The sequence below is a fragment of the Meles meles genome, chromosome 20 (genome assembly GCF_922984935.1).
Source record: "Meles meles chromosome 20, mMelMel3.1 paternal haplotype, whole genome shotgun sequence".
Lineage (NCBI taxonomy): Eukaryota > Metazoa > Chordata > Mammalia > Carnivora > Mustelidae > Meles > Meles meles.
This window is the reverse complement of record NC_060085.1, coordinates 26,250,271-26,276,476: the sequence shown is the minus strand read 5'-3', so window position 1 is coordinate 26,276,476 and position 26,206 is coordinate 26,250,271. Positions and strand designations below refer to the sequence as shown.

Genomic DNA, 26,206 nt, shown 5'->3' with positions numbered 1-26,206 from the left:
TGAAATGTTTTCAATATGATCACTTTATAGTTTTATAAAGGAAGCTTTCCAATTCTGTTTTCTTCCCCAGTGGACTGATGGTATCGTCGCCAACACTTTTAGGGAATTTGCCTTGTCAGATACACCGGACCGGAAATGGGTTGTATTTGATGGTCCCATTGACACTTTGTGGATAGAAAGCATGAATACAGTATTGGATGACAATAAAAAGGTAAAATCATCAGGATTAAAAGCAAAACTGATGCACAGTGTGACTATACCAAACACTACTGAACTGTAAACTTAAGAAAAGGTTAACATGGTAGATTTAATGTAAAATGATTTGGGGTTTTTTGCCAGTTTTGAAAAAAGCAAAATAGATACAGACATGTTTAAGCAATATTACGTGTTCAACAACAAATTGACTAGGATTATACATTTAAAATAAAGGATGCAGCAAGTTTAATAAGTTTATAAGTTATCTGTTCAATGAAAACTATGCTGTAGTAAATCCTCTGTTAATTTTTTTTTATAGAATAAAAGGGTATTAAAACCATTGCATTAGCAGGAGGGCACAATAGCCTAACAGATGTTAAGTTGTTAAGTGACTCCAGGCTCACGGTTTCTTATAGAACCTTAATATTTTAGGAGGAGAGAAAAGGGCCTGATTCCTTTTTGAAAACATTGAATACTTCAGGGCTTGTATGTGCTACATTAACTTAGAAGCCATGGAATATACAAAAGAACTAGAAAATGGAAATCCTTTAGTGTTTATTGTAATTGCCAGATAACATGTAAACTATAAAATGTGATTAATTTTGAGTTCTGTGCTTTTTTAAACCTAAGTGTACAGTCTCATAACCATCATTTATATAAAGATACATACAATTTCTTGCATTTACAGGGTTCACTCATGTTCCTTCTGAATCAGTACACCCTCCCCCAGGTGCAAGCACTATTCCGACTTCTGATAAATTAGTTTTTCTGGTTCTTGAAGTTCATGAATATAGCATCCTACTCCTTAGTGCTTTTCTTCTTATGGTCAGATGGTATCTATGATATTCATGTTGTTGCAGTTCCATTTTATTTATTCTTTTTATGTCTGCATTAGTATTCTACTATATGAATATATCATGATTTACTTTCACACATGAAATAACTATGCTACTAAATAAGCAAATTAATTAGCATTCAAACAAATATGCCAGCACGTTGTCCTAGATAGCTGAACACTTATTCATATTCTTTCTCTCAGTTACATTGATTGAGCTAAGAAATAGTATTGATTCATAAGAGAGGGGCTAATAAGGGTCTGATTCAGAGCCAGGTGGGAGGATTTTCTCGTATTGGATAAGGGGGAAGCAGGAAAGGATAGGTGTAGATACAGGTAAATGTATGGATTTGATAGTGGAAATTAGAAGGCAAATCCTTTTTATGATTGATTGACTGATTGTGTGACATGGTAGACCCTGGTTCATTGCATATTGGAGGAGAAAAGGGGAAGATTTAAATTACCTATAATGGAAAATGATAAAGAGAGCTGCCTAAGAAAGCACTGAAGCCTATCTGAGGATTAGTAGTAGTGCCAAGGTCTGCCTTCGAGGGATTTTCCTTAACAGTCCAAGCAGCTTGGATGTGAGTGTAGATGATGGTGCCACACCAGAAGTACACAAAGACTTTAAAGATACTGGCATGAGAGTGCCAGAAGTGCTAGACCATAGAACAAAAGTTACTAAATAATGAGGGAAGTGAAAACAGGAGGGATATGCATATGAAGAGCAAGTGTAGGAGGAGTCAATGGGTGAGAGCACCGACTGGATAGGAGGCTGCAGACAGAGATGGGCATGCTTGGATTTAGTATTTCAGAATTGTGTAGTGTTCCAGGAGAGAAGATTCCAAGATATGTGAAGTGGATGACTGGAATGAGAAGGAAGTAAGTGAAGACAAGGTAGTCAAAGATCTGAGGGGCTGCCATGTTGAGATGATCCTTTTCATGAACACTGGATCAGGCCAGAGTTATAGCAGAGAGAAAGAAATTGAGCCAAGTATCAAAGGCTTTAGCTAATGATGGGGATGCTTGGCTGCTGGTGAGTGATAGCAGCAAGCATGGCTGTCAAAGGAGCAGGGGGTAGAGAGGATGGGGTAGAGTATTTGGAAAACACCATGGGAGAGTGAGGAGAAAACTGACTTTACTTCCCAAAATTGAAGCACATAGAGAGAATGTTTGCTGAAATAATCTGGTAGGAAATGAGAAGTATTCAAAACCACCACTGTCCAGTAGAATGTTCTGTGATGTTGGAAATATTTGCATTGTCTAAGAAGGTAGCTACTAGGGTGCCTGGGTGGCCCAGTGGATTAAGCCGCTGCCTTCGGCTCAGGTCATGATCCCAGGGTCCTGGGATCGAGTCTCTCTCTGTCTGCCTCTCTGCCTACTTGTGATCTCTCTCTCTGTCAAATAAATAAATAAAAAATCTTTAAAAAAAAAAAAAGAAGGTAGCTACTAGTCACATGTGGCTGGCTACTGAGCATTTGAAACATGGCTTAGTACAGGGTTGCCTGGCTGGCTTGGTCAGTAGAGCACGTGACTCTTGATCTCAGGGTTGTAAGTTCAGGCCCCATGCTGGGTGTAGAGATTATATGGTCCATATATACAATGGAATATTACTCAGCCATCAGAAAGAATGAATACCCAACATTTGCATCAACATGGATGGAACTGGAGAAGATTATACTAACTGAAATAAGTCAAGCAGAGAAAGACAATTATCATATGGTTTCATTTATATGTAGAACATAAGGAATAGCATGGAGGACAGAAGAAAGGGAAAAATGAAGGAGGGAAATCAGAGGGGGAGACAAACCATGAGAGACTATGGACTCTGAGAAACAAACTGAGGGTGTTAGAGGAGAGGGGCTTAGGGGGATGGGTGAGCCTGGTGATGGGCATTAAGGAGGGCACATATTGCATGGAGCACTAGGTATTGTATGCAAACAATGAATCATGGAACACTACATCAAAAACTAATGATGTACTGTATGGTGACTAACATAACATAATAAAAAACAAAGAATAATAAAATCTTTTTTAAAATGGGGCTTAGTATTGAAGAACTGACTTTCAATTTAATTTTAACTAAAGATTAAATTGCTTCATTAGTTCAATTAATTAGATTTAATTAGTTAAAATTATAAATAGTCACATATGACTGCTGGCTAACATATTAGACAGTCCAGCTCTAGACCATTCATTTATTTTATAGATAAGAAACAGGTCTAGGACATTGGGGAAGGTATGTGCTATGAAGTGTGTAAACCTGACGATTCACAGACCTGTCCCCCTGGGGCTAATAATAGATTATATATTAATAAAAAAACAAAAAAATAAAAAATTATATTAAAAAAGAATCATAAAATCACAGACTATAAGGCCAGGTTGCCTTGGTTCAAATCCTAAAAAAAAAAAAAAAAAAGAGGTCCAGGAATGTTAAATGCTGCCCCTATCTATAACTAAGATAGGGGCAAAACTGGGACTGCAGTGGTGATGGTAGAGAAGAAAAACTTAAAAATAAATGAAGAGGAAGAATTGAAAAAAGACTTAATGAAGTTAACTTGGAATATCAATAATACTAATTTTTTCAACAATACTAATTATTAAAATTATTGAAAATTACTGATAATTCCAAAGGGAGAAGCTAAAGAGATTGAAAAGATAAGATGGATTTTTGGTTGAATTTTGGTTTGAAGGATCAGTCGAAAAGACATTTCTAATACAACTGAAGAAATTTGAGTAGTGGCTGAGTAATACATGATATTAAGGAGTTATTGGTAATTTTGTTAACTGTGATAATGTTATTGTGGTCACATAGAAAACTCCTTACTTTTGCAAGATAAATATTGACCTATTTGGATGTAAAATGCCATGGTATGCATAATGCTCTTCAAAATACTGTTTTACGAAACATAAAAGACTATGGACTCTGAAAAACAACCTGAGGGTTTTGAAGGGTCAGGGGTGGGAGGTTGGGGGAACAGGTGGTGGGTAATAGGGAGGGCACGTTTTGCATGGAGCACTGGGTGTTGTGCAAAAACAATGAATACTGTTATGCTGAAAAAATTTAAAAAAAATACTGTTTTAAAAAATGAAGCAAATGTGGCAAAATGTTAACATTGGTTAAGTCCAAGAGATGGGGACCTGAGTGTTCATACTATTCTCCATTTTCAATTTCTTTCTTTTTTTTACTAATAAAGAGGTCTTCTGACAATTTTATAAAGTCTGGAGCATTTTGTGTAATTTTATTAATAATAAGAACTGAGATTTGTCTAGGATTTTTGCAGTATGTCATGTATTTCTCCTCCTGTCTAACTCTATGGAGGAGAAATTATCCCTGTTCATAGACTCGGAGATGTTATGTATTTGCTTACCCAGTCTAGACCTAGCATTACAATTTTCTGGCTTCTGTTTTAATACTTACAATATTACATCACAGGGGTATACATTATCTCATACATGGAATAAATTTTTATCTGAGAAGTTTGAGTTTTTTAAAAATAAACATTTGAAAAATAATTGCTTTTAGCTTTGCCTTATGAGTGGAGAAATCATTCAGATGTCCCCTCAAATGAGCCTCATCTTTGAAGCAATGGACCTTTCCCAGGCCTCAGTAAGTTGATATTTTAATATAACAGTAGTTTGTGTGTTTGTTTGGTCAGTAAGTATGTTTTATGCCTCAGAAGACCAGTTAGGCCCCAGGAATACTAAGATGAACAAGACGCAGTGTATTTAGGGAGGATAAGAAGCATGCTAATAAATAATGCCACTATACTGCCACACGTAAGTAAGAATATGGAGGAGGTGAGTGTCCAAGAGGGGAATGGGTAGAGGAGGACCATGGAAAATATCTGAGTGTTTGATCTGGTTTTGAGGGGTAACACTTCTCTAGTTGGAGCTGGGCATTCCAAATCACGACAAGACGACATGTAAGGACCTGAAGCCATGACGTGTCTGAGGAACTGTAACTGCAAACATGTCATCTAATGTATGTGAGGCTGTAGAGGACGACAGGAGGTGGATCATGAAAGGCCACATAGGTCACCCAAGGAGGTAACTGATAAGGGCCAGTGGCATAAAAGCAACACTGGAAAAAGAAAACATCTTTTTTCTCTAGCCAGCCACCGTAAGCCGCTGTGGCATGATTTATTTGGAACCATCGCAGTTAGGATGGGAACCACTTGTGTCCTCGTGGTTGAATTCCCTGAAAGGACCTCTGCAGGAACCAGATCATCAGGCTCTTCTGAAAGGACTTTTTGACTGGTTAATAAAGCCTGCTTTAAAGCTTCGTAAGAGAAACTGCAAGGTAACACTGTAATTCTCTGACCTGTTCAAGTTTCTTTAGTTTCCATTCAACTTGACATAAGTCTAAAGTCACAATAGTAGGATGAATAACTAAAATCAGTTTCCCCTTAGACATTTGGTATACACTTTTTAAAATGGGATGTTTATTGTGACAATCAGTAATTCACATGCAATTTTAAGAATAATAGATCCCATGCACAATTTAACCCAATTTCTCCTGATGGTAACATTTTGCAAGGCTGTATTATATCACAACAAGGATATTGACATTGATACTATCAACTGATCTTATTCAGATCCCCTTAGTTATGTTTGTATTCAGGTATGTGTGTCTCTCTAGGTTTCATTTTTAATATTTGATAATTTATAATTTTTTATTTATATATTATTTATATATTACATATAGCATCATGTGTAATATATAAAATATATTTATATTTTATAATTTATAATTTTAAATATAAGTACAACTTTGTGCCTTTTACCTGGTGTCTTCCATTTACCCTCGCCCTACCAAACCTTGTAACCACCATTTTACTCTGGTTCTATGCATTCAGCTATCAGATTCTGCATGTAAGTGACATCATGCAATTTTTTCCTTTCTGTATCTGACTTTTTTCAATTATCATAATGTCTTAAAGTTCATCCATGTTGTTACAAATAACAGGATCTCTCTTTTATTTTTAAGTCTGAATAACATTCCATTATAGGTATTTATAGAACAATTTCTTTATCCATTCATCCATCAACAGTTTGTGCCCATATCTTGGCTATTGAGAATAATGCATGGGCATGCAGATATATCTTTGAGGTACTGATTTCATGTCCTAAAGAGGGATTGCTGGATCACTAAGTAGTTCTATCATTTAAAAAAAAACTGTTTTCCACAGTGGCTGTACCAGTGTGATACACCAGTGTGGTACCACCAACAGTGCACAAGGGTTCTCTTTGCCCCACATCCTCACCAAGATTTGTCACCTTCCATCTTTTTTTTTAAAAAAGATTTTATTTATGTATTTGACAGACAGAGATCGCAAGTAGGGAGAGAGGCAGGCAGAGAGAGAGAGGAGGAAGCAGGCTCCCTGCCAAGCAGAGAGCCTGATGCGAGGCTCGATCCCAGGACCCTGAGATCATGACCTGAGCTAAAAAAAGGCAGAGGCTTTAACCCACTGAGCCACCCAGGCGCCCCAACCTTTCATCTTTATAATCTTCCTAACAGATGTGAAGTGATATTTGGTTTTGATTTGCATTTCTCTGATGATTAGTGATGTTGAATGCCTTCTCATACACCTGTTAGCCTCTTGTATGTCTTCTGTAGAAAAAGTATCTGGTTAGGTCCTTTGCAAAATTTTTAAAAAAATATTTTATTTATTTGTCAGAGAGAAGGAGAGAGAGAGAGAGAGAGCACACAGGCAGGCAGAGAGGCAGGCAGAGGTGGAGAGAGAAGCAGGCTCCCTGCCGAGCAAGGAGGCCATGCGGGACTCGATCCCAGGACTCTGGGATCATGACCCAAGCTGAAGGCAGCGGCTTAACCCACTGAGCCACCCAGGTGTCCCGCTTTGCGAATTTTTTAATTGGTTGTTTTTTTGGCTCTTAAATTATGTGAGTTCCTTATATATTTTGGATATTAACCCGTTATGAGATATATGGTTTGCACATATTTTCCCTCAATTTATAGGCTGCCCTTTCATTTTATTGATCATTTCCCTTGCTGTGTAGGAACTTTTAGATTGATATAGTCCCACTTTATTTTTGCTTTTGTTGTCTGAATTTTTGTCCTATACAAAAAATCATTACCAAGGTAGATGTTTAGGAGCTTTTCCTCCATGTTTTCTTCAGGGATTTTTATGGTTTCAGATTTTACATTTAAGTCTTGAACCTGTTTTGAGTTGATTTTGGTGTATGGAGTAAGATAAGGGTCCAGTTACATTCATTTATATGTATCTATCCAATTTTCCCAATACTATTTATTGAAGAGACCATCTTTTTCTCATTGTGTACTTTTTTTTTTTTTTTTTTTTTTTTTTAAGATTTTATTTATTCATTTGACAGACAAAGATCACAAGTAGGCAGAGAGACAGGCAGAGAGAGAGGAGGAGGAAGCAGGCCCCCTGACAAGCAGAGAGCCCGATGCGGGGCTCGATCCCAGGACCCCGAGATCACGACCCGAGCCGAAGGCAGAGGCTTTAACCCACTGAGCCACCCAGGTTTATTTATTTACTTCAGAGAGAGAATGTGTGTGTGAAAGGGGGAGGGGCAGGGGAGAGAGAGAGTGTAGCTTAAACAGACTCCTTGCTGCTCGTGGAGCCCCTCACAGGGCTCAATATCAAGAACTATGAAATCATGACTTGAGCCAAAACCAAGAGTCGGACACTCCAGTGACTCAGCCACTCAGGTGCACCCCCCGCCACCTGTTGTGTATTCTTGTCCTTGTTGAAGATCAGTTGACTTTATATGCTTGGATTTATTTTGGATTTTTTATTCTGCTTCATTGGTTTTTATGTCTATTTTTATGCCAGTAACATACTCTTTTTATTACTGGAGCTTTGTAATAAAATTTCAAACCAGGACATGTGATACTTTCAATTCTGTTCATAAGATTATTTTGGCTATTCAGAGTCTTTTGTGGTTCCACACAAATTTTAGATTTTTATTTTTGAAAAAAATGCTATTGGTATTTCAATAGGGATTGCATTGAATTTGTAGATCACTTTAGGTACTATGGGCATTTTAACAATGTTAATTTTTCCAATCTGTAAACACAGGATGTTTTTCCGTTTATCTGTGTGTTCAGTTTCTTTCAATAATGTTTTATAGTTTTCAATGTACAGGTCTTTCATATTCTTGGTTAAGATTATGCCTAAGTATTTTATTCTTTTTGATGCTATCATAAATGGGATTGTTTTCTTGATTCCCTCTTCAGATAGATCATTGTTGGTGTAAACAAATGCAATTGACTTTTGTATTTTTTTTTAAGGTTTTACTTACTTATCTGATGGGGAGGGAGACAGTGAGAGAGAGAACACAAGCAAAAGGAGTGGGAGAGGGAGAAACAGGCTTCTCCCTGAGCAGGGAGCCTGATGTGGGACCCGATCTCAGTATCTTGGGATCATGACCTGAGCCAAAGGCAGAAGCTTAAATGACTGAGCCACCCAGGCACCCTCTGTATGTTGGTTTTGTACTCTCTAACTTTACTGAGTTTGTTTGTCCTAAAAGGTATTTATTTATTTATTTATTTATTTATTTATTTTTTGCATGAAATCCTTAGGGATTTCTACATATAGGATCATGTCATCTGCAAATAGAAATCATTTTACTTCTTTTTTTATTTAGTTGCCTTTTATTTCTTTTCTGATTGCTCTACGTAGTACTTCTTGCTGAAAAGAAGTGTTGAGAGTATGCATCCTTGCCTCATACCAAATCTTAGAGGAAGAGCTTTCAGTTTTACCCCATGGATTATGATTTTAGTTGTGGGCTTTTCATAAATGTCCTCTATTTTATTGCATAGATTTCCCTTTTTATCTATTTTGTTGAGGTGTTTTGTTTTTGTTTTTTTCGATTTTATTTATTTGTCAGAGAGCGCACAAGCAGGGCAAGTGGCAGGCAGAGGGAGAAGCAGGCTCCTGGCTGAGCAATTCGACTAGATCCAAAGACCCTGGGATCATGACCTGAGCGGAAGGCAGACACTTAACCAATTGAGCCATCCAGGCAACTCTTGTTGAGAGGTTTTTTTTTTTTTTTTAATCACAAATGGTTGTTGAACTTTGTTAAATACTTCTCCTGAATTTATTGAGATGATCATGTGATTTTTGTCTTTCATTTTGTTAATGTGTATAACACATTGATTAATTTGCATATCCCTTGTATCCCAGGGATAAATCCCACTTGGCTATGGTATATAATCTTTTTGGTGTATTGAATTCAGTTTGCTAGTATTTTATTGAGGATTTTTGCATCTATATGCGTCAGAGATACTGGCTTATAATTTTCTGTTTTTGTGATGTCTTTATCTGGTTTTGGTATGAGGGTGATTCTAGCCTGAAAAATGAGCTTAAAGTATTTCCTCCACTTCTATTTTTTGGACGAGTTTTTTTTTTTTTTTTTAAATTTTTACTTATTTATTTGAGAGAGAGAGACTGCAAGAGAATGAGCAGGGTGAGCAGGGAGCCCAGTGTGGGACTTGATTCTGGGACTCCGGGATCATGACCTGAGCTGAAGGCAGACAGTTAACCCACTGAGCCACCCGGGCACCCATAGTTTTTGGAAGAGTTTAAGAAGAATTGGTATTCTTTGAATGTTTGGTAGAATTCAGCTCTGAGGTCATCTGGACTTTTCTCTGGGAAGTTTTTGATGACTACTTCAATCCAGCAGGCTCTTTTTCCATCCCTTCACTTTCAGCCTATTGTTACTTCTAGACAGCATACAGTTGGACCTTGGTTTTCGATCTATTCAGCTATTCAGCTAATCTTTTTATTGGGGAATTTAAGATGCTCACATTTAAAGTAATTTTGGTAGGGAAGGATTTACTATTGCAACTTTGTTAGCTGTTTTCTGTTTGTCTTTTTTTTTTTTTTTTTGGTCCTTTTCTCTCTTGATGCCTTCCTTTTGTTTTATTATTTTGTTTTATTTTGTTTTTGTATTGATAGGTTTTTGATTCTTTCTTTTGTGTGATTTCTATAGGTATTTTCTTAGTGGTTACTAAGGGGCTTACATAAAATATCTTAGAGTTATAACAGTCTATTTTAAGCTAATAACTTCATTTGTATACCAGAACTCTCCACTTTTACATCGTTCCCCTCCACATCATATGCTATTGATGTCACAGTAGCATTGATTTGGATTATGTACCCATTAACATAATTTATAGTAGTTTTAATACTTTTAGCTTTTAACTTTTATAGCAGAATTAAAAGTGATTTACCCACCACCATTATATTAATAGTCACCTTGGTTTTCTATTGCTTAAGTTATACCTGAATAAACCCAGATGTAAAATGAGTGCCTGTTGAACTCTTTGGATAAAATTATGGTAACTAAAGCTTTAAAATTCCCAATCATTTTCCATATCTTAGAAGTATTTTAAATATGTGGCTTTTAAAATTGACATATATTTTTAGTAGTTTAGGAGAAAACTTTATATATTAGTTACTTAGGACTTTCATAACAAATTACCACAAACCAGGTGATTTGAAGCAAGAGAAATTTATTCTGTCATAGTCCTGAGGCTAAAAGTCTGAAATCAAGATGTTGGCAGGGCCAAGCTTCCTCTGAAATCTCTAAGGGGGAATCTTTCCCAACGTCTCGCAGCTTTGGCCTCTAGGCATTCCTTGCCTACTGTCTGCGTTAACTCCCATCTCTTCCTTCAAGCTCTCCTGGCCTCTACTCTGTCTCTTCACTGTGTGATTGCTAAAAGGATTTAGGCTCAGATATTTCAGAATGATCTCCTCATTTTGAGATCCCTAACTACGTCTTCCAAGACCCCTTTTCCAAATAGGATCACATTCATGAGTTCCTGGGATATGACACGGTCCTCTCTTTCTTTTTTTTTTTTTAAATTAAATTCATTAATTTTTTTATAAACATATAATGTATTTTTATCCCCAGGGGTACAGGTCTGTGTATCTCCAGGTTTACACACTTCACAGCACTCACCATAGCACATACCCTCCCCAATGTCCATAACCCCCCTCCCCCCTCCCAATCCCCCCTCCCCCTAGCAACCCTCAGTTTGTTTTGTGAGATGAAGAGTCACTTATGGTTTGTCTCCCTCCCAATCCCATCTTGTTTCATTTATTCTTCTCCTATCCCCCTAACCCCCCATGTTGCGTCTCCACGTCCTCATATCAGGGAGATCATATGATAGTTGTCTTTCTCCAATTGACTTATTTCACTAAGCATGATACCCTCTAGTTCCATCCACGTCATCGCAAATGGCAAGATTTCATTTCTTTTGATGGCTGCATAGTATTCCATTATGTATATATAGCACATCTTTATCCATTCATCTGTGATGGACATTTAGGTTCTTTCCATAGTTTGGCTATTGTAGACATTGCTGCTATAAACATTCGGGTGCACGTGCCCCTTAGGATCACTACGTTTGTATCTTTAGGGTAAATACCCAGTAGTGCAGTAGTAGTTTGCTGGGTCATAGGGTAGTTCTATTTTCAACATTTTGAGGAACCTCCATGCTGTTTTCCAGAGTGGTTGCACCAGCTTGCATTCCCACCAACAGTGAAGGAGGGTTCCCCTTTCTCTGCATCCTCACTAGCATCTGTCATTTCCTGACTTGTTAATTTTAGCCATTCTGACTGGTGTGAGGTGATATCTCATTGTGGTTTTGATTTGGATTTCCCTGATGCCGAGTGACGTGGAGCACTTTTTCATGTGTCTGTTGGCCATCTGGATGTCTTCTTTGCAGAAATGTCTGTTCATGTCCTCTGCCCATTTCTTGATTGGATTATTTGTTCTTTGAGTTTGCTAAGTTTTTTAGAGATTTTGGACACTAGCCCTTTATCTGATATGTCGTTTGCAAATATCTTTTCCCATTCTGTCAGTTGTCTTTTGGTTTTGTTAACTGTTTCCTTTGCTGTGCAAAAGCTTTTGATCTTGATGAAATCCCAATAGTTCATTTTTGCCCTTGCTTCCCTTGCCTTTGGCAATGTTCCTAGGAAGATGTTGCTGCGGCTGAGGTCGAAGAGGTTGCTACCTGTGTTCTCCTCAAGGATTTTGATGGATTCCTTTCTCACGTTGAGGTCCTTCATCCATTTGGAGTCTATTTTCGTGTGTGGTGTAAGGAAGTGGTCCAATTTCATTTTTCTGCATGTGGCCATCTAATTTTCCCAACACCATTTATTGAAGAGGCTATCTTTTTTCCATTGGACATTCTTTCCTGCTTTGTCGAAGATTAGTGGACCATAGAGTTGAGGGTCTATTTATGGGCTCTCTATTCTGTTCCCTTGATCTATGTGTCTGTTTTTGTGCCAGTACCCTGCTGTCTTGATGATGACAGCTTTGTAATAGAGCTTGAAGTCCGGAATTGTGATGCCACCAACTTTGGCTTTCTTTTTCAATATTCCTCTGACTATTCGAGGTCTTTTCTGATTCCATATAAATTTTAGGATTATTTGTTCCATTTCTTTGAAGAAAATGGATGGGATTTTGATAGGGAGTGCATTAAATGTGTAGATTGCTTTAGGTAGCAATGACATTTTCACAATATTTGTTATTCCAATCCAGGAGCATGGAACATTTTTCGATTTCTTTGTGTCTTCCTCAGTTTCTTTCATGAGTACTTTATAGTTTTTTGAGTATAGATTCTTAGCCTCTTAGGTTAGGTTTATTCCTAGGTATCTTAGAGTTTTGGGTGCAATTGTAATTGGGATTGACTCCTTAATTTCTCTTTCTTCTCTCTTGTTGGTGTAGAGAAATGCAACTGATTACTGTCCATTGATTTTATATCCTGACACTTTACTAAATTCCTGTACAAGTTCTAGCAGCTTTGGAGTGGAGTCTTTTGGGTTTTCCACATATAGTATCTAATCATCCTCTTTCTTATGTCTTGTTGTTGGTGTAAAGAAATGCAACTGATTTCTGTCCATTGATTTTATATCCTGACACTTTACTAAATTCCTGTATAAGTTCTAGCAGTTTTGGAGTGGAGTCTTTTGGGTTTTCCACATATAGTATCATATCATCTGCAAAGAGTGATAGTTTGACTTCTTCTTTGCCAATTTGGATGCCTTTAATTTCTTTTTGTTGTCTGATTGCTGAGGCTAGGACTTCTGATACTATGTTGAATAGCAGTGGTGATAATGGACATCCCTGCCATGTTCCTGACCTTAGCAGAAAAGCTTTCAGTTTTTCTCCATTGAGAATGATATTTGCGGTGGCTTTTTCACAGATGGCTTTGATAATATTGAGGTATGTGCCCTCTATTCCTACACTTTGAAGAGTTTTGATCAGGAAGGATGCTGTACTTTGTCAAATGCTTTTTCAGCATCTATTGAGAGTATCATATGGTTCTTGTTCTTTCTTTTATTAATGTGTTGTATCACATTGATTGATTTGCCGATGTTGAACCAACCTTGCAGCCCTGGAATAAATCCCACTTTGTTCTGGTGAATAATCCTTTTAATGTACTGTTGAATCCTATTGGTTAATATTTTAGTGAGAATTTTCACATCTGTGTTCATCAAGGATATTGGTCTGTAATTCTCTTTTTTGATGAGATCCTTGTCTGGTTTTGGAATCAAGGTGATGCTGGCCTCATAAAATGAGTTTGGAAGTTTTCCTTCCATTTCTATTTTTTGGAACAGTTTCAGGAGAATAGGAATTAGTTCTTTAAATGTTTGGTAGAATTCCCCTCGGAAGCCGTCTGGCCCTGGAGTTTGTTTGTTTGGAGATCTTTGATGACTGCTTCAATCTCCTTACTGGTTATGGGTCTTTTCAGGTTTTCTATTTCTTCCTGGTTCAGTTGTGGTAGTTTATACGTCTCTAGGAATGCATCCATTTCTTCCAGATTGTCAAATTTGTTGGCATAGAGTTGCTCATAGTATGTTCTTATAATTGTTTGGATTTCATTGGTGTTGGTTGTGATCTCTCCTCTTTCATTCATGATTTTATTTATTTGCGTCCTTTCTCTTTTCTTTTTGATAAGTCTGGCCAGGGGTTTATCAATCTTATTGATTCTTTCAAAGAACCAGCTCCTAGTTTCATTGATTTGTTCTATTGTTTTTCTGGTTTCTATTTCATTGATTCTGCTCTGATCTTTAGGATTGCTCTTCTCCTCCTGGGTTTAGGCTTTCTTTCTTGTTCTTTCTCCAGCTCCTTTAGGTGTAGGTGTATTTGAGACCTTTATTATTTCTTGAGAAAGGCTTGTACCGCTATATATTTTCCTCTCAGGACTGCCTTTGCTGTGTCCCACAGATTTTGAACCGTTGTGTTTTCATTATCATGTGTTTCCATGAATTTTTTCAGTTCTTCTTTAATTTCCTGGTTGACCCACTCATTCTTTAGAAGGATGCTGTTTAGTCTCCATGTATTTGGGTTCTTTCCAAATTTCCTCTTGTGATTGAGTTCTAGCTTCAGAGCATTGTGGTCTGAAAATATGCAGGGAATGATCCCAATCTTTTGATACCGGTTGAGACCTGATTTACAACCCAGGATGTGATCTATTCTGGAGAATGTTCCATGTGCACTAGAAAAGAATGTGTATTCTGTTGCTTTGGGATGAAATGTTCTGAATATATCTGTGATGTCCATCTGGTCCAGTGTGTCATTTAAGGCCTTTATTTCCTTGTTGATCTTTTGCTTGGATGATCTGTCCATTTCAGTGAGGGGAGTGTTAAAGTCCCCTACTATTATTATATTATTGTCAATGTGTTTCTTTGATTTTGTTATTAATTGGTTTATATAGTTGGCTCCTCCCACATTAGGGGCATAGATATTTAAAATTGTTAGATCTTCTTGTTGGACAGACCCTTTGAGTATGATATAGTGTCCTTTCTCATCTCTTATTATAGTCTTTGGCTTAAAATCTAATTGATCTGATATAAGGATTGCCACCCCAGCTTTCTTCTGATGCCCATTAGCATGGTAAATTGTTTTCCACTCCCTCACTTTAAATCTGGAGGTGACTTCACGTCTAAAATGAGTTTCTTGTAGGCAACATATGGATGGGTTTGTTTTTTTTTTATCCATTCTGATACCCTGTGACTTTTGATTGGGGCATTTAGCCCATTAATATTCAGGGTAACTCTTGAGAGATATGAATTTAGTGCCATTGTATCGCCTGTAAGGTGACTGTTACTGTATATTGTCTCTGTTCCTTTCTGATCTACTACTTTTAGGCTCTCTCTTTGCTTAGAGGACCCCTTTCAATATTTCGGGTAGAGCTGGTTTGGTGTTTGCAAATTCTTTCAGTTTTTGTTTGTCCTGGAAGCTTTTTATCTCTCCTTCTATTTTCAATGATAGCCTAGCTGGATATAGTATTCTTGGCTGGATGTTTTTCTCATTTAGTGCTCTGGATATATCATGCCAGTTCTTTCTGGCCTCCCAGGTCTCTGTGGATAAGTCTGCTGCCAATCTAATATTTTTACCGTTGTATGTTACAGACTTCTTTCCCGGGCTACTTTCAGGATTTTCTCTTTGTCGCTAAGACTTGTAAATTTTACTATTAGGTGACGGGGTGTGGACCTATTCTTGTTGATTTTGAGGGGGGTTCTCTGCATCTCCTGGATTTTGATGCCTGTTCCCTTTGCCATATTAGGGAGATTCTCTCCAGTAATTCTCTCCAATATACCTTCTGCTCTCCTCTGTTTCTTCTTCTTTTGGAATCCCAATTATTCTAATTTTGTTTCGTCTTATGGTGTCATTTATCTCTCAAATTCTCCCCTCGTGGTGCAGTAGCTGTTTGTCCCTCTTTTGCTCAGCTTCTTTATTCTCTGTCATTTGGTCTTCTATATCACTAATTCTTTCTTCTGCCTCATTTATCCTAGCAGTAAGAGCCTCCATTTTTGATTGCACCTCATTAATAGCTTTTTTTATTTCAACTTGGTTAGATTTTAGTTCCTTTATTTCTCCAGAAAGGGCTTTTATATCTCCAGAGAGGGTTTCTCTAATATCTTCCATGCCTTTTTCAAGCCCAGGTAGAACCTTGAGAATTGTCATTCTGAACTCTATATCTGACATATTACCAATGTCTGTATTGATTAGATTACTAGCCTTCGGTACTGCCTCTTGTTCTTTTTTTTGTGGTGAGTTTTTCCGCCTTGTCATTTTGTCCAGATAAGAGTATATGAAGGAGCGAGTAAAATACTAAAAGGGTGGCAAAGACCCCAGGAAAATGCACTTTAAACAAATCAGAAGAGACCCCAAATTGTTGGGGGGGGAGAAAGGGGATAAACAGAAGTTCAGAAAAAAAAAATTAAAGAAAACATATAAAGAAAAATAGAAAAAAGAAAAAAATATGTATTAGATAAACTAGTAAAAAAACGTTAAAAAAGAAAAAGGTAAAAGTTAAAAAAAATTAGCAGAAGAAAAAAATGAAATTAAAAAATTAAATTAACCGCAAGACTAAAGAATCATGGGGAGAAAGCCATGAGTTCTGTGCTTTGCTTTCTCCTCTGGAATTCTGCTGCTGTCCTTGGTAGGTGAACTTGGTCTTGGCTGAATTTCTTGTTGATCTTCTGGGGGAGGGGCCTGTTGTAGTGATTCTTATGTGTCTTTGCCCGAGGCAGAATTGCACCGCCCTTACCAGGGTCTGGGCTAAGTAATCCGCTTGAGTTAGCTTTCAGGAGCTTTTGTCCCCTGAATGCTTTCCGTAGAGTTCCGGAGGACAGTAATGAAAATGGTCGCCTCCCAGTCTCCGGCCTGGAGGAGCCCAGAGCTCGGGGCCCCACTCCTCACTGCACCCTCAGAGAAAAGAGCCCAATCACTCCCGTCTCCTTGGCCTCTGGCCGTGCTCTGAGCTCACCAGCCTGCGACTGGTTCAAGGTAACCCTGAGCTGACAGCTCAGTCCTCGGCTCTGTCTCTGTAGCCAGCTTCCCTGGTCTAATACCTGCGAGCTCTGTGACACTCAGACACCCCCGATCCTTCTGTGACCCTGCGAGACCTGGGGCCACACTGACCCCACATGGGCTTCACTCCGATTTCGCCTCTGGAGCGATGTCCCTCAGTGGAGCAGACTTTTAAAAGTCCTGATATTGTGCTCCGTTGCTTTGCTGGGAGCCGCCCCCCCCCCCCACCCCATCTTCCTGTTGCTTTGGATTCACTTCTCTGCTGCTCCGACCTTTCAGAAAGTGGTTGATTTTCTGTTTCTAGAATTGCTGTTTTTCTTCTCTTTGATCTCCCATTGGATTTATAGGTGTTTGCAATGATTTGATAAGCTATAAAGCAGATCTCCTGCTACCTGATGTAGTCTCAGCCTGCTACTTCTCTGTCATCTTGACTCCTCCGGTGTTCTATTTTTGAGGACCACCTTTCAACCCCCCTCACACATACACACACATTCACACACATTAGTCACTTATGTGTAAGTATATTGATACTGGTAAGGGAAAAGGGCTATTCAGTAGATTTTTTTTCACCCCAAAATAGTATTTTAGAGATCAGAAAAATATTCTGCACATAAGAGAAAATGAATTCCACTTCATGATAATTTTGTACAGTCTTCAGAGAGAAAATATAAAGTCATTTTTCAATTTTTTCATTTTAAAACTCTAATACTATGTGTTGCAAATAATAGAAGATAGGCTCCATCTTTCTTTTTTTTTTAAACCATCTTTCTGATGAGTGATGGATTTTCTTCTCATAATTTATTCCCATATTTTTCACATCTAGTTAGTCCCCAGCATCTATTGACTTTTTCCTTCTTGCTAACTTTTGTCTGTCCTCTCTTCTCCTCTCCATCCAGGTTCCTCTAACCACCCCTCCTTCCTCTTATGATAGCCTCAGTTCTGACCTTTGTAATTTCCTACCTGAATCAACATAATAGAGCTGTTCTAGTCTAGTCTACATCTTCTACCAGAATGATGATTCCAAGATACAAATTCATTCCATTAACTTCATTTTCTGTCTGACTTATTTTACTTAGCATAGTACCCTGTAGGTCCATCCAAGTTGTTGAGAAGGCAAGATCTTTCTTTTTTTAAGGCTGAGTAACATTCCATTGTATATACACCATACTTCTTCATTCATCTATCGATGGGCACTTGGGTTGCTTGCATATCTTGTCTATTGTGAATAATGCTGCAATGTACAGGTGTGCTTATATCTTTTTGAATTTGTGTTTTAATTTACTCTGGGTAAATACCCAGAAATGGAATTACTGGATCACATGGGACTCCTATTTTCAATTTTTTCCAAGAGCCTCCATGCTGTTTTCCAGAGTGTCTACACCATTTGTATTCCCACCAGTAGTGCACAGGTGTTCCCTTTTCTCCACATCCTCACCCACACTTGTCATTTTTTATGAAATATTTGTTTTTTTGTTTTCCAAAGAAGATGAAAGTAAAGTATCTTACTCTTTTCACTTTGCAGGAACTGATTCCTACAAGTGATAGCAATGCAGTTGTATCTCTCACACGCCTGTTCGAAGTACTACTCTGTAATGTCCTGGAAAATGATCCTACAAGCAAGCATATTCGTGTTTGGATTATGGTAGGTTTTATACTTAATATGATTTTTATTTGCAGAATAAAATTTGCCTCTGGAAATGATCATTGCATTGAGGAAGACATAATATCCAGTGCTTTTTTTGGTGAGCACCAAAGGGGTAGCTGAAGGCATTGAAATAGTCCTGACCTGGTATTCTGACTTAAAAAACATTTTAAAGAAAGTAAAATATGTGCAAATGAACCCAAATAGTTTTCTTCTTTATGAAAGATCATAATTTGATAAACAGTAAGGTGTCTTAATATTAATCCATTAGCAACTTTCGGTGAATTGATTTTGTCTTAAGTTTAAGTCATGATGTAGGCTGCTAAAAGGTGGCTGTAAGAAACCAGAAACAGGCATCCAACCAGCTGGGTGGAGCATTGCCAGCAGGGTTCATAGAGCACATCGCTAGACGGGGAGTCAGGGCTTCAGGTAGCTAATGTCTAGAGGTCAGAGAAGACCACAGAACAGGACTCTAAGGGATCCAGAGGAAAGAGGTATTTGGTTCTCTTCCCTGGTCTGTGTTTCTTTCCCATTTGCTACCTTATTCAGAAATACATTCATCTTCTTTACTGAGTCTACCTTATCTTCTGCTTGTGGTGATAGTGGTGCCCTCCCAGTTCTTCCCCTTCACCTTGTCAACACGAAAGTCCTCTATCTCAGACACCTCACATTCCAGGGTTCCCTGCTGATCATCACCGCCTTTCCTCCTCCCTTTTCACCGTTATTAGAAGAAATTGAACATACATGTTTGAAGCATAGTTTATTTATATTCCTTTTTCTCCCAAAGTTTGGAACTGCCTGTCACAGAACTAGTTTTTAATATTGTTCCATACCTATCCATGTTACCTATTTGTAAAATAAAAGTATTTTAGGAATAGTTCACTTTTATAACCTTCATGTTATATCTGTATCTGTATATAGAGAGATAGACCTATATATACGACCTTCATGTTATATCTGTGTCTATATCTCTGTCTATCCATATAAAGTTTCATCCTATTGGATGAAAGCCTAAACTCCCTTAATTTTTTAAATGGCTCAGAATTACTTTTAAAGACTAATATAAATTGATAACTGGTTAAAAATTTCCTCTTAAACTATATTTGAGGGGCACCTGGCAGGCTCAGTCAGTAGAGCATGTGACCCTTGATCTCAGGGTGGTGAATTCAAGCCCCACACTGGGTAAGAAGTTATTTAAAAAAAAAAGAAAAATATATTTGATGATATATGTGTGTGTGTGTGTGTGTGTGTGTGTGTGCATGTATGCGTGTATTTGAAAGATTTTTTAAACTGGCTAAAGCATGTACCTAGAGTAAAATTCAAAAGCTGAAAGTAGGCTTTCTATCCATATCAATGCCATAATCACCCTCAAGGAAACCACTCTTATCAGTGCCTTAGGTAGCCTGCTAGAGGTATTTGATCCATTGGCTCCTTTAATACATTTTTATACATGAGTGTACTACACATACTGATTTGCATCTTTTCTTGCAGTATATCTTGGAGATTGTTCCATATCCACATGCTTACTGAGTTACTTGTTTAAACAGCTGCCATGTAGTCCAGTATACCCAATGTAATCTCATTAAACAGACCCCAATTGAAAACAGTTGCTTCTTATTTTTGGCTGCACAGACAGTGCTGCAGTGAATGTTCTTATACATACATCATTTTGACAGGTGGGAATATATTTAAGGATAAACTCCTTAAAGAGGAATTCCTAAATCATTTGATACGGGCATGTTATGTTTTCATTCATTTATTTATTTAATTTTTAAAAAGATTTTATTTATTTATTTGACAGAGAGATCACAAGTAGGCAGAGAGGCCGGGAGAGAGAAAAACAGGTGGAGAGAGAGAAACAGGCTCCCCACTGAGCAGAGAGCCCGATGCAGGGCTCAATCCCAGGACCCTGAGACCATGACCTAATCCGAAGGCAGAAGCTTAACCCACTGAGCCCCTAGGTGTCCCTATTTATTTATTTTTAAGTAGACTCCACACCCAGCATGGAGCCCAACATGGGGATTGAACTCACAACCCTGAGATTAAGACCTGAGCCGAGATCAAGAGTCAGATGCCTGACCAACTGAGCTATCCAGGGGCCCTGCTATGGGCATTTTACATTTAGATAGATAATGCCAGAGAAATAATTCTGTGACTTAGCTGTGCTCCATTCCACTTGCAGACCTGGCCTTTTCCAAATATGTTAACCATAAGGTCCCCTTAATATGTTAAATTTTAATTTGTTAAAAATTTCTTTTAAATAATTAGTTTTAATTAAACTTTTTTTTTTCCTAACCAATAGGCTAGCTTTATGTTTTCTTTGATTTGGTCCATTGGCGCAAGTTGTGATACAAATGGTCGGTTCGTTTTTGATACTTTCCTACGGTCAATCATACAGGGAAGAGACGGATACAACCCAGTGCCTGACTCTGTGGGTAAATGGGAGTGCCAGTTTGATGAAAAAGGTCTGGTTTATGACTACATGTATGAGGTACGATATAAAATGTTTGTTATGATAAGTTCTCAAACTCCAAGTATTGGATCAAAAGGCAGAACCAGGTTCCCATCCTAGTGATGTTTTGACCTCTGTGGTTGGCGATTTTGTCCCTTCTCTTTAGTTTCTCCACCTTTAACTTGTGGACCGTGTAGATAGACTTTTTTTTTTTTTAAAGATTTTATTTATTTATTTGACAGACAGAGATCACAAGTAGGCAGAGAAGCAGGCAGAGAGAGAAAGGAGGAAGCAGGCTCCCTGCCGAGCAGAGCAGAGAGCCTGATGCAGGGCTTGATCCCAGGACCCCGGGATCACGACCTGAGCCGAAGGCAGAGGCTTTAACCCACTGAGCCACCCAGTGGTGGCTCTAGATAAACTTTCTTTAGGGCTATTTTACAGTTTATAGATTTTAAATTAAATCTAATTTTCTCCACTTTAAAAAATTATGATCTCCCTGATATGAGGACATGGAGAAGCAACATGGGGGGGGTAGGGAGATAGGAGAAGAATAAATGAAACAAGATGGGATTGGGAGGGAGACAAACCATAAATGACTCTTAATCTCACAAAACAAACTGGGGGTTGCTGGGGGGAGGTGGGATTGGGAGAGGGGGAGCGGGCTATGGACATTGGGGAAGGGAGGCGAACCATAAGAGACTATGGACTCTGAAAAACAACCTGAGGGTTTTGAAGGGTCAGGGGTGGGAGGTTGGGGCAACCTGAGGGTTTTGAAGGGTCAAGGGTGGGAGGTGGGGGGAACAGGTGGTGGGTAATGGGGAGGGCACGTTTTGCATGGAGCACTGGGTGTTGTGCAAAAAGAATGAATACTGTTACGCTGAAAAAATAAATAAAATGGAAAAAAACACAAAATATTCACAAAAAGATTCTTTTAAACAACAGGCATCTGAATAATCATTTGATTCATGCAAATTTTGCTTCACAGAGACATAAGATCTGCAGAGAGCCTTAAGTACAACTTACCCTAAATCTCGGGATTTACAGATAAAGAGGCAAGCCTAGAAAGGCAACTGGCTAGCAAAACCAGGACCTGAATCTAGCTCTCTTAACTACCAGTGTGGAAGTCTTTCCCAACACCATGCTAATACAGAATTTTTAAAATATGACCAGAAAGAGAGTGTTTCATCCTCATTAGTCACAGTGGGAAGTCATTAAAATCATCTCTAAAACCAAAAAATCAGGAGGCAATAACATAAGCATATCTTTGAGTTGGGAATGAATCCCCAAATGTCCAGCTTAAAGAGGTAAAATATAGTGGCTGGTGAAGAGAAAATGAGAGTGGGAAACTGCTGTTTTTCTCAACCTCTTTAAAAGTTCTGACTCTAAAATATGTGCATATATGGCAGAAATGAAAGCTAAAACTTAAAAAATTAAGAATATGAATTACTAAAGAAATGTGCAAAATTACCAACATCCAGACACATACCATATACATGTACAATTTGCCAGGAAATAGGAAAATTCTTTGTCAGCCATTACATTGAAGCAGAGGGATAATTAATCCAAAGAAAAATTTTTGTTTCTTAAATTGGGTGGTGGATTCATGGGTGCTTATCTACTTTAAGACTATAAAATGTTATATACATTATTTTAGGTGAATCGTTACTATAAGGTTTTATTATGATGATAAACTATGGTTTTGAAAAACAAATATGATATCAATATGTTAGAGAGCCTTTCTGATATCAAGTGCATTGTTATATTTTAAAACTTATGTTCTCTTGTAGTTGAAAAACCGAGGTCGCTGGCTCCATTGGAATGAATTAATTAAAAGTACTAATTTAGGAGAAAAACGTGTCAAGATTCAAGATATCATAGTCCCTACAATGGACACAATTAGATATACATTTCTAATGGATTTGAGTATTACCTATGCAAAGTAAGAAACTGTGTAATGGACATGCATTTTAAATATAACAGTGCCATTCTAATAGCATCATAAGGTTTCTTTCTTTCTTTTCTTTCTTTTTTTTTTTTTAAGAGGGAGAGAGTGGAAGAAAGGGGCAGAGGGAGAGAATCCCAAGAAGGCAGCATAGAGCCTGATATGGGGCTCGATCTCACAAACCTGAGATCATGACCTGAGCCAAAATCAAGAGTCATAACTTAAGATGAACGTGGAAATCTCAGACTTAGAAGAGCACATCAAAGATGACAGGAAACTGATCAAAAGCCTGGCATGTGCTGTATACATAGTTATACCAGCTTTCCTAATAACATTCTTGTAGTTATTTTTCTTTTAAAACATTAGGCATAATTTATCATTAATACTATTTAAACTAGACAAACTTATATAATATGCATGAATGTCATGGTTGGTTTGTTTCTGATGAAGAACCTGTTTCTTGGGGTGCCTGGGTGGCTCAGTCAGTTAAGCAGCTGCCTTTGGCTCAGGTCATCATGATCCCAGGGGCCTGGGATCAAGCCCCGCCTCAACCTCCCTGCTCTTCTCCCTCTCCCTCTGCTGCTCCCCCTAGTTGTGCTCTCTCGTTCTGTCAAATAAGTAATAAATAAATCTTAGGAATAAGAAGAACCTGTTTCTTAGTGAATTTTCTGACAATTTTATCTTGTTTAATAAAACACACACACACACACACACACACACACACACACAGGAAAAATAGCTCATGAGGGAATATTATTGTATCCCTATTGTTCCATTAAAAAAAAAACCACTTTAAATCCAGTGTAGTTAACATACAGTGTTATATTAGTTTCCCGTGTGCAGTATAGCTATTCAACAGTTCTGTACATTACTCAGTGCTTATTTGTTACGTTTTTGCATTTCGAGGCTAATATTGAAAAGAAAAAGGCAAGGAAGGGACTTACAAATTCTGAGAATTTGCAGTGGTTCTGTGCCATAAACCATTTATCAGAATAATGCTTTTTGTTTGTTTGTTTATTTGTTTATTTACAACATAACAGTGTTCATTGTTTTGGCATCACACCCAGTGCTCCATGCAGTAAGTGCCCTCCCTATTACCCACCACCTGGTTCCTCAACCTCCCACCCCCCCGCCCCTTCAAAACCCTCAGGTTGTTTTTCAGAGTCCATAGTCTCTCATGGTTCATCTCCCCTTCCAGTTTCCCTCAACTCCCTCTCCTCTCCATCTCCCCATGTCCTCCATGTTATTTGTTATGCTCCACAAATAAGTGAGACCATATGATACTTGACTCTCTCTGCTTGACTTATTTCGCTCAGCATAATTTCTTCCAGTCCCGTCCATGTTGCTACAAAAGTTGGGTATTCATCCTTTCTGATGGAGGCATAATACTCCATTGTGTATATGGACCACATCTTCCTTATCCATTCATCCGTTGAAGGGCATCTTGGTTCTTTCCACAGTTTGGCGACCGTAGCCATTGCTGCAATAAACATTGGGGTACAGATGGCCCTTCTTTTCATTACATCTGTATCTTTGGGGTAAATACCCAGCAGTGCAATTGCAGGGTCATAGGGAAGCTCTATTCTTAATTTCTTGAGGAATCTCCACACTGTTCTCCAAAGTGGCTGCCCTAACTTGCATTCCCACCAACAGTGTAAGAGGGTTCCCCTTTCTCCACATCCTCTCCAACACACGTTGTTTCCTGTCTTGCTAATTTTGGCCATTCTAACTGGTGTCAGGTGGTATCTCAATGTGGTTTTAATTTGAATCTCCCTGATGGCTAGTGATGATGAACATTTTTTCATGTGTCTGATAGCCATTTGTATGTCTTCATTGGAGAAGTGTCTGTTCATATCTTCTGCCCATTTTTTGATATGATTATCTGTTTTGTGTGTGTTGAGTTTGAGAAGTTCTTTATAGATCCTGGATATCAACCTTTTGTCTGTACTGTCATTTGCAAATATCTTCTCCCATTCCGTGGGTTGCCTTTTTGTTTTGTTGACTGTTTCCTTTGCTGTGCAGAAGCTTTTGAGAATAATGCTTTTTAAAAATTTTTAAAAATTTTTTAGGATAATGCTTTTAAATGAATACATACAAATAGTTACAAAAGAAAGGACATATTATTGAAACACATTAAAATATTAAACAAATTTTTCTTCCTTTTTTTTTTATTGTGTTATGTTAGTCACCATATGGTACATCATTGGTTTTTGATGTAGTGTTCCATGATTCATTGTTTGTGTATAACACTCAGTGGTCCATGCAATCTGTGCCCTCCTTAGTACCCACCACCAGGCTCACCATCCTCCCACCCCATAGTCTCTCATGGTTCATCTCCCCCTCTGGTTTCCCCCTCCCTTCATTTTTCCCTTCCTTCTCCTAATGTCCTCCATGCTATTCCTTATGTTCTACAAATAAGTGAAATCATATGATAATTGACCTTCTCTGCTTCACTTATTTCACTCAGAATAATCTCCTCCATTTCTGTCCATGCTGATGCAAAAGTTGGGTATTCATCCTTTCTGATGGCTGAGTAATATTCCATTGTGTATATGGTCCACATCTTCTTTATCTATTCTTTCTGTTGAAGGGCACCTTGGCTCTTTCCACAGTTTGGCTTATTGTGGATATTGCTGCTATGTATATTAGGGTGCATGTGCCCCTTTTTACTGCATCTGTATCTTTGGGATAAATACCCAGTAGTACAGTTTCTGGGTCCTAGGGTAGCTCTATTTTTAACTTTTTGAGGAGCCTCCACACTGTTTTCCAAAGTAGCTGTACCAACTTGCATTTCCACCATTAATGTAAGAGGGTTCCCCTTTCTCCACATTCTCTCCAACATTTGTTGTTTCTTACCTTGTCAATTTTTGCTATATTCTAACTGGGTAAAGGTAAGGTATCTCAGTGTGGTTTTGATCTGAATTTCCCTGATGGCTAGTGATGTTGAACATTTTTTCATGTGTCTGTTAATCATTTGTATGTCTTCTTTGGAGAAGTGTCTGTTCATGTCTTCTGCCCATTTTTTGACTTGATTAACAGATTTGAGCTATGGTAGTAATACATATGCTGCTTTACTGACACATTAATACAATCTAGCAGTGGGTCTGATGCCTATCGTAATTTCAAAGGAATAATAAGTGTAAGTGATATTTTTGAGATATCTGTAACCATTGTAATATTTAGAATAATATCTGTGATTTCTATTAATGATGATTGATACAATTGCTCCATTTTAGTTACGGATAGTAAAAGTAAGTATATAACCCTTTGTCATCCAAGTTCACAGGTTCTCTGAACACTGTCTAAAAATTTCTTCAA

At 38.0% G+C, this 26,206-nt stretch overlaps 1 protein-coding gene across 1 annotated transcript in view; it reads left to right on the top strand.

The window, feature by feature from the left end:
- DNAH12 (dynein axonemal heavy chain 12) overlaps positions 1-26,206 on the top strand; it is a 247,019-nt gene that overhangs the window by 99,072 nt on the left and 121,741 nt on the right. The window contains exons 33-38 of the mRNA XM_045992256.1: positions 71-211; positions 4,557-4,640; positions 5,145-5,333; positions 18,375-18,494; positions 20,797-20,985; positions 22,734-22,885. Coding sequence (XP_045848212.1) covers positions 71-211; positions 4,557-4,640; positions 5,145-5,333; positions 18,375-18,494; positions 20,797-20,985; positions 22,734-22,885 — 875 coding nt within the window. The remainder of the gene's footprint in view (positions 1-70; positions 212-4,556; positions 4,641-5,144; positions 5,334-18,374; positions 18,495-20,796; positions 20,986-22,733; positions 22,886-26,206) is intronic.